The 15,847-nt window shown below is 45.2% G+C and overlaps 1 protein-coding gene across 3 annotated transcripts in view; it reads right to left on the bottom strand.

Moving 5' to 3' along the window:
- Positions 1-15,847, bottom strand: part of LOC117040183 (5-hydroxytryptamine receptor 2A-like) — a 99,498-nt gene that overhangs the window by 34,323 nt on the left and 49,328 nt on the right. The window contains exons 3-4 of one of the 3 annotated variants that reach the window (XM_033137787.1): positions 3,517-3,589; positions 970-1,625 (exon numbers count right to left, since the gene is read on the bottom strand). In XM_033137787.1, coding sequence (XP_032993678.1) covers positions 970-1,354 — 385 coding nt within the window. In that variant the 5' untranslated portion in view covers positions 1,355-1,625; positions 3,517-3,589. Of the gene's footprint in view, positions 1-969; positions 1,626-3,089; positions 3,205-3,516; positions 3,590-15,847 lie in introns of all 3 variants that reach the window. The other 2 variants (XM_033137788.1, XM_033137789.1) reach the window with 2 other exon arrangements.

Genomic DNA, 15,847 nt, shown 5'->3' with positions numbered 1-15,847 from the left:
CGGCTTCCTAGCTACAGGGAGCTTCCACACTGAGAAGCAACTTTTACCTGCTGCCCAGCATCGCACATATTAGCACCTCCTGCAGCCCACCTAGAGAAGAAATGAAGGAGTGACTCCCCCTTAGCTCTTGAGATGCTGCTTTATTGCAACTCCCATTAACCCCAGCAAGAAGGCCAATGGTCAAGGATGTACTCCAACATCACTTTAAGGGAACCACATTGACTTGTTAGGATCCATATGTCTCAAGAAACAATGGAGTGCAACTCCAGGGGTGAAGTCAAACTGCTGTGTCAGTGGCACCAAAGTGACCTCCCGAGGGTGCAAGCCTGGGCAATCTGTATGGTGATCCTGGGCTGCCGAGATGACAAGACCCCCCTCTCACTCTCACTGAGGTTGTCCAAAGAAAAGCAGAGCAATACATTTGGCACCAGCTTGGCTGCAGGAGTTGCCAGAAGGTGCCATCCAACTGTCTTAGGGACTCCACTCTGGATTTGTGTAGGGTTTACTCCTGAGCCTTTTCTTCTCCTGAAGGTATGCCACAAGCCTGTGGAGGTTTAGGATTACAGCTTTCCTTCTCCTAGATGAGGTACCTTTCCAGGTTGATGAGTCCCATCTGCCCCTCACTTCCCTCTACAGTAAGTGCAGAAAGCGCCTTCTTGATTGTTGGACCCATTAGTGGTCTCATCCACTCAATGTGTCCCCCACAAAAGGCACTACCCCTCCCCTAACACCTCACACACCCAAATTGGCTACTCCTGCTCTAATTTATTAGGCTCAATGTGCTTCAGTTAAGAACTTCATCAGGGCTTCTGTGAAGCAGGAATAACCATTGCTGCCTGCACAGAGCAAGTCTTTACCTGCAGAAATCAGAGGAGTCAGAAAAGGCTTTAAAAACCCACCTGCTGTCCAGTTAAGGGCTATGTCCTCCCACTCCATCTGGCTTCAACTTGAACAAAGGCAATGACTTACCGTAAAGAATGGTGATGAGGGAAACTGGCATGACAAGGATGCCCACCAACATGTCCGCCACTGCCAAGGACATCAGGAAGTAGTTGGTGGCATTTTGGAGCTTCTTCTCCAAGGAGACTGCCATGATGACCAGAATGTTCCCTCCAATGGTCAGTAGGATAATGATCAGGATGAGGAGGGCAGGCCAGTTCTTGTCCCCGATGGACTTCCGAGGGGCTGCTGCCCCCTCAGAGACATTCAGAGGATCGGACGTTGGTGAAGTCTGATTCAGAGTCAAATTGTGGCTCAGTGGCCCAGACATCAGGCCACTATGTGGGCTAAAGTCCAGTGGGACTGACACTGTTGTAAGGCCAACAAGAACCCCAGCCCCATTAGTGGCACTCATTATTCATGCCAGTAATTGCCCCCTCTCCTTAAGAGCCCCTCATTGTTAATCCCTTTTTCATTGGGAATAAGGTCCAAGGCAATAACTGGATCTCATGGCACCAGGGCCTCCAAGGTACTTGGCCTTCCATAGTGGATGAAAGCTTGTAGAAGCCACAGCGGAGTTCTTCCGGGATACCGTGAAGGCAGGACCCCGTGGCTTGAGAGGACCAATGGGCAAGAGGCAACGGGATCTTTGCAAGAACATCCAACTCATACTCAAGGTCAGCATTCTGCAAAGGAAAGACAGAGGCACCCTCATTTTTGCAGCAATCAGAGCAGAGCCAGGGCTGGATCACACATGAGCATTCCATCCTACCAAGCCGGATGCAGCCCACAAGCCACATCTCCCAGCTGACACTCAACGATCCCACCTCCTCCTTTTTGCAGTCCCAGGAAGGCAGTGATCAAAAGGTCTATCATGCTTCTGATGGGTCTCCATCCCTGGCTGAGGAGCTATGTTCAGCACACAACTTCTGCAGATTAGCCGAGGAGCCATGCATAATTTGAAGAGGACCTCTCTGGTTTTACTCATGTCAAGAGCTCTATCTGGTCCAGGAAACCTTCCGCTGGTCTTCCAAGACCTTCTGCTGTTTCTACAGCAGCAGACTGAACATGCCTGCCACCCCTCTGGAATTCTACCTATGGCAGGCAGATCTCCCAAGCCAATTTTGAAAAGGAAGGCCAAAAATAGGCCACTGCCCTAAATGGAAGTGTTCAGGTCCATTAAACACATCTTGGCATGAAGCAGGAGAACTATAAATAAAAGCAAGGGGTCCAGACACATGCTGTCCTGGGGACTGAATTTTGGCCAATATACTTCAACTGTAAGTCTAATTTGAGAGGGCTGTGTTGGCTGTCATGCAAAATAAGCAAACCGAGAAAAGAAAGAAAAACTAGACTTTGGGTGTATTGCATGTTATTTCCTTAAGAGACACAACAACCTTTACCCCCCCCCCTAAACTAAAAGGTTCCCCCCCTCTAAAAATGGGTCAGAGGGACACATGATGGGATTATATGCTATATAAATTATACATGGTATGGTGAAAGAGGGTATAGGGGGGGGGAAGGGAATCTCCTTCTGTCATCTAGCCCAGCAGCATGTTCTCAGAGTGGCCAACCAGATGCCTCAGGAAAGTCCCCAGACAAGACCAGAACACTAGAGCATTCTCCTTTCTTGTGGTTTCCAGCAACTGGTATTTGGAAGCATTACTGCCTCCAGCTGTGGACATTGTAGCCAGAGAGACTTCAATTGCAGACACAGGTGACACAATTTTAGTCATGGTTTAATTCATCCTGCTTTTGGTCATTGCTGTGTTCAAAAGGAAGAGTTCAGCTGCAGTGCTGTGTTTGAAAAAGAGCTCAGCCCTTCCAGAGATGGGCAACTGACTACAGCAAGGAAGTTGCTTTCAAGGCACTTGCTGCAACCTGTGTATGTTTAACTGGCCCAGGTAGCCCACAATGCTACACAAAAGATGCCCATTCAGTTCTCTCCTAATCCATCACCCTCTCTATGTCAGAAGCAGACACATAATTACAGCCAGAGGGGTGGCCTGGCTGCAGAAAGCCAGAGCCCTAATCAATGGCAGCATCTGAGCAGCAACAATAAACAATTAACCCCAACCCCCTATTTCCAGGTATGCAGCGGAAGGAAAGAATAATAATTCTTCCCAAACCTGGCACAGCCAGACACTTACTAAGAAGAAGGAAGCCAGGTAGAGAGGTCATTATTAGCTCCAGCTGAAAGTTGCAGGACAATGCTGCCGTCAGAGCAGAAGGGGATCTATTGAAGTAGTAAAAACTCCAAGGGAACTGAAATACATTGATGAGGGTTTATTAAGGCTCAATTACAAAGCTGCTGTTCAGACCTGCCAGATATATTCTTGTGAGGGCTGTGAAAGTGAAACAGCCACGTTTACTGGAGAAAGAGAGTAAAAAGATGGGAGGGGGAGCAGATAAATGAAAGAGCTTTTTGAAGACAAAACAGGAATGGAAATATTTCCCATTAACGGGGGGGGGGGGAGAGAAACCCACACAGCAGTGTTTCCCCTGTTCAAAATCCAACACGCTAAATAGCTTTCAGAGCATTTTATGTGGGTGACACAGCTCGCTCTCTTCACATACCAGGTACCAGGATGCTGAATGTTCGTGTGTTCGTGATCTCCCACACAGTTTGTTCCTGTCGGCTTCTGTATTGCTTGCAGTCCATGTGAAAGATGGAACGAGAATTAAGACTCAAGGTGGTGATTGCTGAGGGTTTTTTTCTTTGTAAAAACAACAAAGCACTTCCCATCACCTATTCTGCACTAAGAAAATTCACAGAGTGCATTTTAAGAAGTGTAGAAAACGCATATATTCTGCACGTGTCGACTAAGTTCACATGCGTAGTGCACAATCTACATTCGGACCTTATGAAATTCACCTTCTCTCTGAACAGCAATTCTTCACCTTGTGGTATATTATTTATTATTTATTCATTCATTGTGTTTATATCCCAGCATTTTTCCCCTCCAAGGAGCTCAAGGTAGTGCATGTGGTTCTCCTGCTTCTCATTTAATCCCCACAACAACCCTGTGAGGTAGGTTAGGCAGAGAGGTCACCTAGTGAGCTTCATGACTGTGTGGGGATTCGAACCCTGGTTTCCCAGGTCTTAGTTGGACACTCTCACTGCTATACCACACTGACTCTGAACAAGATTATACATTGCTATCTGCCACACCAATCTCTGAGTAATGTGAGATTCCAAGGGTCCATGCATAAGGGGTTCATGTTTCCTTTGGAAATGAGGCACAGTGGAGACTGTGCCTTTATTATATATGATTTATTGGTACATGTATATACATCCAGAGCCTATGATGGCAGAGTTCACAGCATTCACACCCCAAGAGGGTCTTGCTTCTCACATAGACACATCAGCCATGGATACAAAAACACACTTGCCATGGCTCAGCCTCCCTTCAGCTTGCCGCGTTTTACAGACTGCAACTATTTTCTCTACCTTACATCATCCCACAACTGCAATGCTAAACACAATTCTGCTTGCAACTCACAACTCATAACAATATTTTTTTGTACTAGGGACCACCACCCCTGCTTGCTCTACTCATCAACCATGTCTATCCCTTTACCCTTCTCCCACACCTAACCAAACACCCTTCCTTTATCCCTCACACCCCACCCACTCACAAGAGCAAGCCAGCAGTACATCACAACATGTAAGTTGGAGTTAACTCTTTATTAGCAAAACCACAGTCAACACAGGAGTGTCACATCTAATGAGCACATCAATCATCACCAAGAGGTCTTGCCCCCATGAAGCAGTTGCTAAAGGTCCCTTCCAACTCACAGCTGTCTAAGTCCCCTCCTCTTCAGGGCCTTTTTCAAGCAATCGGAGATTAAGCCTGCATACCACCAACCTCTCCTCCACCCTTTTCATGCCTCTTCTGGTTTTGGGAGACAAGTGGGGAGGGGATCTTTTTGCAGCAGGAGGGGGAGACACCCATGACTCTGTACCAGCATGACTTATCCCTGTCTCTGGACCTCCTGCTCTCCTGCTTCAGCTTCTGCCTCTGATTCTGGACTTCACTTTGCCACAGACTCTCTCTGCTCACTAAGCCCTGTTACCTATTCAGCTTCTAACACCTCCTCCTCCCAGTCTTCTCCCTCTTCTCCTGTTGACCCCTTGATTCTGAGCCTTCTTCCCTTGGGGGTTCCTCAACTGGTGCCTCCCACAATTCCTCTGCATCAAACCAGTCCATTGCACCCAGTCACTCACTCACTTATCTGTCTCGCAAAACCCCTCCCCTCCTTTCTCAACCCCCTTGTCTATCACTCCAACTACCCCATTTTGAAAGAGGGTGAAGCACTTCTCAGAGCAGTTTGATAAACAGCTGTGGGAAGGGCCTCCACCTTGCATTAAACTTTGCTGCCCCCCTTCATTAAACAACTTGCTTGGGCCATTTGGCTATTGCTCATGCTACAGTTGGCATGGCTGTCTATTGGGGGCCACACAAACTGCAGAGCATGATGACACCTTACATTTTTATGCATACAGCAAGATAGGCTGAGCACTGCCTGGATCAGACTTCCCAACCCGCTCCCTAAACTCAGCACTTTCAATCTTTGCTATTATGTCAGCCTTGAAGCCCCCAGATATCAGGGTGTGGCCGTGGGGAAGCTAACTTCCCATACTTTAATTGGTACTTATCACAGGCCAATATGCTCCAAAAAGCACCCTTGTTACAATAGTGGAAGGGAAGTTTTAATGCCAGGGTATCAAATGCCAGCATCTCACTTGACCTTCAGTACAATGCCCTGTACTTAACTCAGTAGAACAGGCTGAACTCAGTAAATTAAAGGAACAAATATTAACATCTCTTGTAATAAAAGCATGAATTATGCATACATCGCCTCTGCTAGCTGTGAATTCTTAGCTTCTGTTTCATCCTCCCTAGACCGCAAGCCTCCCCTTCCTTTCACTAATATCCAGCCTAATGACTTTTCAATTCATTTTGGGTTTAATATGTGGCAGAACTCTGGCAATTAGTTCAGAGCAAGCAGGGACCCTGCAACAAAATGTTGTGATGTATCCCTGGTGTGTAGGTTTACCTGAGGTTGCGGCTGAGAGTGAATCACAAAAGTTAGCATCAGAGACGGGAGTCGCTGCTCTAATTTGGGTCTTCCCTTCTTTGCAAAACATTATTTTAGTATTCTTGATTTTTGAACATTTAAAAGTGCAGCCAGGCTGCAGGCAGGTCAGTGGAGCACCAGGCTTTTGCTTGTAACTGACTCTTCCACTGTTATGTACTAAGTTGAATAGGATACAAAATGCAGCAGTCTGATTGGTCCCAGAACAATAGGATTGAGATTGCAGCAGTCTGACTGGTCTGCAGGAGCCACCCAATCCAGCTCCAGGTGGAAGTGAATCCACACTCCGATTGGCATACAGGAGTATCCCGGAATTAGCCAATCACGTGGGGCCCATTGTGTAAATAGTGTATATAAAGCAAACGTTTTGGGGGAACTGCATTCCTCCTCACTACTATGAGCTGAATAAAGAGCATGAAATTCACACTTGACTCTGAGTATATTTCATCCACCCTTCTGTTTGGTCCCTGTTTTATTCCACTTGTTCCGTACTTTCTATGCAGGGGTCCAATGGGCTTTTCATTTGCCACCCCACCCCCCACTTTTTCCAGGAAAACCCACTGTTTACAGCTGAATCAGAACAGTAAACTCAGTTGATGTTTGTTATGATTCCGAGGTAAACAGTGGACTCATGCCTAGAAAACATGGTATAAGCAGAAGTGTGGATGAGTCCCAAGTGCTGGATTTGGCTAGCGAGGAGTGATTTAAAGTGTTGCCAATACTGAAGCAGATGCACCAGTGGTATAAGTCAGCTCTCCTATGCCCTGAGAAAGTGGGGGGTCTACAAATACGCCCCTTGCACCCACCCTGCCATCCCATGCCCATAATATCTTCCTTTTATTCCACCCACACAAACTCCTCCTATATGCCATGATAGCTAAAAGGATCCTCCATGTTCAGACAGAGTATACCTCTAAATACAAGATTATGGAATCCACAGTGGCAGAAAGTCCCTGTGCTGAGTGTTAAATTCCCCATATGTCTCAGGATTGCAGCAAATACCAGTCTACTAAAATTGCCACCTTCAGACCTCCTCCCAAATCAAATCAAGCACTCGAGCCCCTACAGGCTGCCTTGCTTTGGAAGAAAACTGAATCCTGAAGGACTGTTTTGAATAAACAGTCCAAACACTCCCATACAGGGGTGCCAACTTGAATAAAATATTGAAGGGGGGGCAGGTAAGCCCTGCTAATCAATCACATGGTGCGGTGTATACATCCCATTTGAATGGCAATGCCTATTAGCTTTGGGGCCCCTGGCCTCTCAAATATTGTATGGGGGGGCAGAGTGACCACAGCTACTAGGAGCTGGCACCTATGTTCCCATATGGGCAGTTTGAGAATCTTTAGTTTGGGGTGTGTGTGTGTGGTGGTGGTGGTGGGGAACTCTTATCCACACAAGGCAAAGGTGATAAACTATTTAGGAAATGAGAGGACCTCTTGCAAGCAGCAGGAAATGGCTGTTTTGTTGCCCCATTGTTACATGGCAAGGCAATTGTTCTGAGGACGTTGATCACACTGACTGCAACAAGGCACAAAGACACTGCAGGTCAACAGGCACCAAAGTGACACTCCATGAACCAAAAAATAATGATCAAGCAAGGAGATTTCTGGACTGTCCAAGTTGAGTATGCCTGTCCCCCTACCAATTTTTGCCTAAATTGCCTCACATTTTGTCAGGGAGGTGGTAGTAACATGGACAGTTGAAAGTTAGCAGACAGGATAAAAAAAGACTTAAAGATATACTATGAAGCGTCCTGCCTGACCTGGCTAAGGGATTGGATGAAATTAGAAATTAGAAAATACAGGATGTATTGGATTTAGAAGGTTGTGGTAACAGATTTGAGTGGCATGTATATCTATGGTATGACAAATTTAAAGTTCATAGAGGTTTTTTGTACTACACTATAAGAAAACCACTTTATGAGGTATGGACAAGATACAAAGATCTATTAGAGTGGAAAACACCATGGTGGATATCACCAGTACAAGCAATATCAGTTAAAAGATTAAACATGAAAGGTAACTGGCTGGCCTACATATAGGGAGTTGCTAACAGAAATGGATAATGAGTTAAAAATGAAGCCATATGATGAAATGACTGATAAGTTAACAGGTTGGTTGCAATATCATCAAATAAATGATATATTTAAAAAAAAATAAGAGGAAGAATGGCTTTGAGACTTTAGATCGAGCTAGAAACTGACCTGTTGGGAGGTAAAACAAAAATCTTATCAAAAATGTATGATTTACTTTTAGAATGGTATACAAAAGAGGAAGATGTTAGGGAAGTAATGATAAAATGGGCAAAAGATATTGGCACAATATTCAATTTGAAAACTGGTCAAAATTATGGAATGTCGGAATGAAATTCACAGCATGTATGGCACTGAAAGAAAATATAATGAAAATGATGTATAGATGGTACTTGACACCAACTAAATTAGCGAAAATGTATAGAATGAGAAATAAGAATTGTTGGAAATGTAATGTTAAAGAAGGAGATTTTTTATCATATGTGGACCTGTGATAAAGTTAAAGTTCTTGCTGGGAATGATAGGAGTGGAAATATCAAAAGTAGACCAACAACTGTTTATGTATGCCACAACGGCAGCTAGAACCTTAATAGGCCAAAAATGGAAACAGCAGGAGTTACCAACAGTTGAAGAATGGCAGATGAAGATGATGGACTATGCGGAACTGGCAAAGCTGACCGGGAAAATTCAAAACCAGAGCGACCAAGCATTCCAGAGAGAGTGGAGTAAATTTTTACAATACATTGAGAATCATTGTACACATATAGAGACACTAGCAGGACTGAGATAAAACTCATAACGTTTAAAAGAAGAAAGATTCTATTTGCGTTTAAGGCTGGTTAATAAGTTAAGATATATATAGAATTGAGATGTTATAAATGTGTGGAGATAATAATGTATTATAAGAAAACCAGAAAACGTTTGGAGGGAAGTCGAGAGCTCGGCAGAGCAAAATATTTTATAAAAAGTGTTATGATGTTATAAAATTGTTAAAAATGGAAAATCAATTAAAATATTGTTATTGTTTTTAAAAATGAAAGTTAGCAGACAGTGCACTGTCATTTTGATGGTGAAGAAACACAGTGTGGGGTTGTTGTTTGTGAAGCAAATGAGAATTGTTTCTGCAGCAGGAGAGGGGGAAATATTTCAGCAGAAGCCAGAGATGCATCCCATGTATGACTCAATGGTGAACCACACACACACACACACACACACCCCAGGCAGAGAAAGGAATGGGGAAGAGTTAGCCTAATGAGTGAAATGCCTAGTATGCTCAATGGTATGGTAGATACAAAATTGACATTGTGAAGTCCATAAGCTTATCAAGACAATGCCAGCTTCTTCTGTTAAGCAAGAAGTCTAGAAACAGTCCTACATGAAAGGATTTTGTACGTGCATGTAGAATTGCAGCAAAATAATTCCCCTCTTACCTACCATTTTTGTGCCATAATTCTCTGATCTTCCTGTGAAGTTTTCCCACCATACATTACTCAAAAGTCTTTTAAAAAGTGTTTAAAAAACAATGTTAGCCTAAGAGCCTGATTCCCCAGGGGTGATTCTTGGGAGATGTTTGAAAGGCACAAAGATAATTCCGAAGGAGTTTCCATCTTGTCCAAAGATATCTGAAAACGCTGCTCTCAGGTCTGTCTCACCTGCCCTTGCTTCCTGTCATGAAAAGAGCTCTTATAGATCCCATCAAGGGTCCCATTATTTCAGTGTCCTGTTTTTTGTAGTGGGACAACCAGACACACCCAGAAAGCCCACATCCAGAGCATGTTGAAGCAGCAGGCCTCTCCCAGCATTGCTGCTCAGCAGTTGGCATTCTAAGGTAGAATGCCTCTGATAGACATTGGTCTCCTCCTTCTACTGCCCAGTTCCAGGGCCCATAAACACCTGATCTAGGAGGCTATAAAAAGATTCCTATGCTGCATGGTATGTTCAGTTGCCTGGTGGTGCTATATTGCATCCTCCTCCTCTTGATGCACCCACAACCCTCATATCAGGAAGTCAGTCCCCAGTTAGAATATTGCTGTGAGTATGGAAGGTTAGCTTGCATGATGCCTGAGTCCCTTGTAATTCTTGTGTTCCTGAATCCAGCAAAGGTTAAAAATCTAATGGAGGATTTAGTTGTTGAATTAGCCAGGCAAGGGTCATTGTTACCACTTAAGCATGGTCATTAATCTGACAAAGGAAGCTGCTCTGTGCCAGAAGACACTTGGGTGTAGGTGGGTGGGCTGGGTGGGCTCCCTCCCCTCCCCTCACCTGGATGGTCCTGAAAAAGACAATAGCCAGAGCTGAGTGTGCGAGAGAGCAGAAAGTTAGAAGCAGGCAGAAGCCAGAGAGGGAGAGCCATGCTTGATTCCTGCTTGTGCCTATGGGAAAAGCAAGACCTTCTGGCTTTATAGGGGTATATAAGCAATATATCCTAAAGGCACTACAGTCTCTACTGAGCCTCATTCACGAAGGAAACACAAACCTGCGTGAGCACCCAGAACCCCTGGAATCCTGCACTGCTTGGAGATTGGGGTGGCATGCAACAATACTATTTACCCCACTCTGCCCAAGGGCAACATTCCCTTCTGGGCAACTTTCTGAGAGTCCCATGACAGTGGCGGGCAAGGCCATAGACAGACATGGGCACAGCAATGTGTGTAATTTTTACAATTATGTACTGGGCTGCTTTATACACACACTCACATGCCCTTCTCTATTCTTACATACAGGCAAGCAAGATCAGAGTTCAAGGGTACATTCCAGCCATGATAAAAACAAAGACAAATAGGGGCAGGGAGGGTTGCGGCCTTGAGACAGTTCCTACAGCCAAGGGGAGAAGTGTTGAGGGCCACACCCACTCCTTAGAATACATCTTCTGGGTGCAAGTACACTATGGTATGCAATGCTAGTGCTACTTGAAGTAGACCTGTTGGAATGAATGAACCCAAGTTAGCCACCTGTGTTAACTATAGTAGGTCTCCTCTAAGCAGGACTAACATTGGAAAGAACACTATAAGCAAAGCTGAACCACTCGCAGCAACCCTCTGAAAAATTATCAGAATCCATGCAGGGGGTGCATTGAAGTCAGAAAATGTCTTAGCTCCAGATTTTGCTCCTTTCTTTTACAAGCTATGTTCATAAATTGAACTGTGCATCAAAGTAAGATAGAAAAATGTATTTTATTATTATTTTGCTTTCGGCAGGGCAAAGAAATGAGGCATTTATCTGTAGAATAGCAAGGTCTTTTTAAGCTTTTCCCTAGGCTGGTCTGTGTTTTGGCTCTTGCCAGCTCTTTGGAGTGCAATTAATCAGCTGAAATTAAAAATAAGTACCTTCGGAGATTTGTATCTCCCTTATTTTACCTGAAATTCTAAGCTGCTTTAGAAGACATTGCCATTTAGGGGAATGCTTCAAGGCTCTTTCAGCACAACTTGTTTGCAAGCTACCCTTGGTTTCCTGATCTCAGCCAAGAATTCCCAGTTTCTGCACCAGACAGCTAACCACCCCCTCCACCAAGGACTCATTTGCCAGGCTGGTTCCTAAGTACAGAGCCTGGCTGCAACCCAGTTGTTCGTCCCTTCCACCAGGAACTTCTTCTATGTCACTGAAATAAATAAATAAATAAATAAATAAACAGGCTTTGCTAGAAGATAAGACACTGTCCTACTCCAAAGCCAGCTTCATACCATTAATTTAAAGCACTATGATACCACTTTAAACAGCCAAAGAATTCTGGGAGCTGTAGTTTGCTAAGGGTGTGGTGAGTTATTAGGAGACCCTATTCCCCTCCCAGAGCTACAGTTTCCAGATAAGTTTAACAATCAATCCCTTTCCCCAGGGCACTGTGGGAATGTATCTTGGGAAGGGGACAAGGTAGAATAGCCACCTAACAACTCTAAGCAAATTATAGTTCCTTAGTTATTTTGGGGGGAGCCACAGCTTTTTGAAGTGGTATTACATTGGTTTCAATGCACAAAGTGGATGTGACCTTAGTCACTGTCCATTAACTCCAGTGCAAAGGAAACACACATACAAATGTGTAGTTGCTTTTATAATGAAAAGAAGAACAGCAAGTGCAAATCAGTGAGTTCTGCTCCTGATTTCATTTCTGCCAGAACACCTGCATTATCTAGTATCCCCAGCCTCACACTAATGCTCCCTCTTCTCCCACCAAATTAAGCCCGCTTCCCAATGAAGCTCCTGTCAGGTGCAGTTTGAGAAAGTGTTGGATGCCTCCTAGATTTGGAGACTGCTTGTCTCTCCTTCCGTGCCATCAATGGAAGCTGTGGGTGCCCAGCATGAGACTATTGGCTGCCCCAAGTCATCTCTTTTTCTCTTCTTTTCTACTTTCCCAAGCAAAAGAGGTGGTTGTCCCAGTTACAGGATGAATCAGCCCTCCAAGTTAACAATGACTCAGGAGTGGGAGGTTTATTTTATTTCATTCCCCCTCACCCCCCCCCCCGTGGTTTCAGCAGGCTCCGTCTCAACAGGGTGCTGCCGATGAAATCACAGTGATTCCCCCCAAAACGCCTCTCCTTAATGCCAAAAGTACAGCCCTTTACCCAGTCCCCAGCAACGAAGCTAACGATGGGAAGAAGAAACAGCCGCGATCAGAAAACCTCAACCAGCTTGTGATGCCTTGTGAATCCTCAATGAAGTTGCAGGCTCCATAGGGGTGCTTCCCCCCCCCCCCATGCATTCTGTGCTTGAACAATGCCCCTTCTCCCACATGGCCTCTCCAGAGGAATGACAGCTGAATTACATTCATATTTCCCTCAGGGCTCTTGTACAGAAAAACCTTTTGCCTGCTGCTCTGTGAAAGGACCCTGGGGGCAGGATGTGGGCCTCCCTTTGTCCAATCCATAGCCCATCCTAGATAGTTGCCAGAAGTGCAGAAGTCCAGAAGAGCCTTGCAAGCAGATCAGGCCAAAGGGGCTCCTGGACTAGGCGGGCTATGGGTAGGTAGGCTTGCCATATGTCAGTAAAATTCCTGACATGTGTAAAAATGGTGTCAGGGGGGAATTTGGCTGAATAAGCAAAATGTCAGGGAAAACCCAGATGTATGGCAACGTGATGGAAAAAGCATTGGAAACAGCTCCAGAAGCTTAAAATCACTATTTTTGAGGGAGGTCCCCCCAAAAAAACTCAACAATTTTGGGGTCTTCCTAAAAAAAAAGTGCAACAACTTTGCAGGTGTCAGGAATTTGAAATATGGCAACCCTAGAATGGGCCTGATCTAGCAGGGCTCTTTTTGTGCAACAATAGCACTCTGTTGAAGGTCTGAGGAGTGCTCTGGAGACATAACAGGGCTGTGAATGGATACTAGTCACCAGGCTTGCCATCTTGAATAAAATATTTGGGGGGAGGTTTCCAAGTAAGCCCTGCCCTTCATAATCAATCACATGATGTGGTGCACGGACACCATTTGAATGGCAATGCCCATCAAGTCTAGGGGGGTGCCCACATCAAATATTTTATGGGGGGCCCAAAGACCTCTTGACCCCCAGGAATTGGATCCTGCATTCGGGCTTTCCTTAATAGGCATCTGGTTGGGCCCTGAGAGAACAGGATGCTGGATTAGGTTTTCTCCCAGGGGCCAACCAGATGCTCATTATGGGAAGCCGGAATGCAAGACCTGAGTGCAACAACAGTTCTCCCCACTTGAAATTCCCTGCAAAGAGAGTGCATACTGCCTTTAACAACTGAGGAAAGATACACCCCTGCCCATAGCCTAACTAGTCCAGCATCCTTTTCTCCCTGTGACCAGCCAGATGCCCATTATAGGAGCCCCCCCCCCAAGCAGGATCTGAACACAACAGCACTCTCTCCACCTGTGATTCCCAGCAACTGACCCCCTGAATCCAACATAAACTTCAACAGGTTCCAAATGCAGAAGCCTGGTTACTGGTCTGGCTTGCGCTTAGTTCTCCATTTTAAAACAGCTGCATTGCTTGCCAGTTTGCTTCAAGGCCCAATCTGAAGGTGCTCACATTTGTGCTTAAAGCCTTACATGGCTTTGGCCCCAAAGACCACCTCCTTCCCTAAAGACCTCCTTGGATGTGAAGATCATACAAAGGTAGTTCTATTGGTAGTTCTGCTGCCCCCAGAATTGGGGAGCTCCTCCCCTAGAGAGGTGTGCTTGGCACTTTCACTATACAATATTCATCAAGTTTTAAATGTGGTATTTTAAATTGTTGTGACTTGCCCTGGGATGTCAGGGCAGGGCAAACAGCAGCAGCAGCAGCAGCAACAACAACAACAACAACAACACAGCCATTTGGGCTAGTAGTTATTGACAGCCTTGTCCTCTGAATGGTAGTAATTCTCCAAGCTCTCAGGATGATGCTGTATAATGTAATCGGCTGGAGAGGAAATTAGGTGTGTTGAATTGGCAGTACAAGACACCCCACCCCCAAAGCAATTCATGCAAATATGCCTTTATAGAATCCAAATGGAGGCCTATGCAAATACCAAGAGACTTCGGGCTATGAAACCCTTGAACTTCGCTTCACTTCAACAGTTTTATTCACTCGCCAAAGTCATTTGTTGCCTCACGTCCTCCCCTGTATATGCTGCTGCTTTAAATATATTTACAGTAAATGTATCCACTTTGACCTGGCAATGTTGTTGAAGCCCTGCAGGGTGCTAATTCTGCATACCTGGATTGTTCACATTTTGTTAGATTCATCCAGGAATGAAGAAAACCTTTATTACTGCCATAATGTAATGAGGAGGGAGGCCAGAAATTCAGCCTGAACCAAAGAAGCCAAGTGCCAACTCTTCATTTCTGAAGCATCCTCAGATCCTAGAGGATCGAACTCACGACCTTGGCGTCATCAGCACCACGCTCTAGCCAACTGTGCTAACTGCCAAACCCTTTGCCAACCTGATGCCCTCCAGATGTTTCAGACTACAACCCCCAATAATTCCATCTTTGCTGAGGCTGATGGGAGTTGTCATCAAAAGGATGTGGAGGGCACAAGATTGGCAAAGGCTACAGCAGTTACTGTTCCTCCTACTGTAAAGTCTGGGATGAAAAATACATAGGAATCAAATTTTCTCTCTCAAAGCAAGTTATCTTGGAGTCAGGTTCCTTTGTTTCAAAAGTCTTTTTATTTATTTATATCCCATCTTTCCTCCAAAGAACTAAACACAGTGCAAAAGGTTTTATCCTCACAACAACCTTGTGGGGTCAGTTAGACTGAGAATTGGTGACTGGCTCAAGGCCACCCTGTGAGCTTCCTGGCCAAGTGGGGGATTTGAACCTGGTATCTCCTAGTTCAGCACTCTAACTTCACCACATTGGGCCCCTTCAATCAAAGTATCCCTATATATATAAGTGCAGTCTGGTGGAACCTAGATTTGGTGTGATGCCTAGGAGGCCACGTGAGCAGTGCCCAGGTCCCAATCCTCCCTTCTGATTTAATCTTGTTGCAATACTTAGTCAACCACTCTGTGGCTTTCCCCCCTGTCCATTTAAGGGGGAGCTCAATGCAGCTTACTCTTATGTAAGTGGACAGAGAACTGCAGGCCACATACATCATTCACCAAAGTAAAACCATAGCAATTTCCCCACTGGCATATAGTGAGCTTCATGGCTGAGTGAAGTTTTGTTTTGAATCCAGGTCTCCCAAGGCCCTTTGTTGTTGACATCTGTCTGTCACGAGAAACAATGGAGTGCACCTCCAGGGGTGAAGTCAAACCTCTGTGTTAGATGCAGCGCAAGCCTGGGCAGTGTGCATGAAGGTCCTGGTCTGCCCAGACAACAAGACCCCCTCC

The sequence above is a fragment of the Lacerta agilis genome, chromosome Z (genome assembly GCF_009819535.1).
Source record: "Lacerta agilis isolate rLacAgi1 chromosome Z, rLacAgi1.pri, whole genome shotgun sequence".
NCBI lineage: Eukaryota > Metazoa > Chordata > Lepidosauria > Squamata > Lacertidae > Lacerta > Lacerta agilis.
This window is presented reverse-complemented; position numbering and strand designations above follow the sequence as displayed.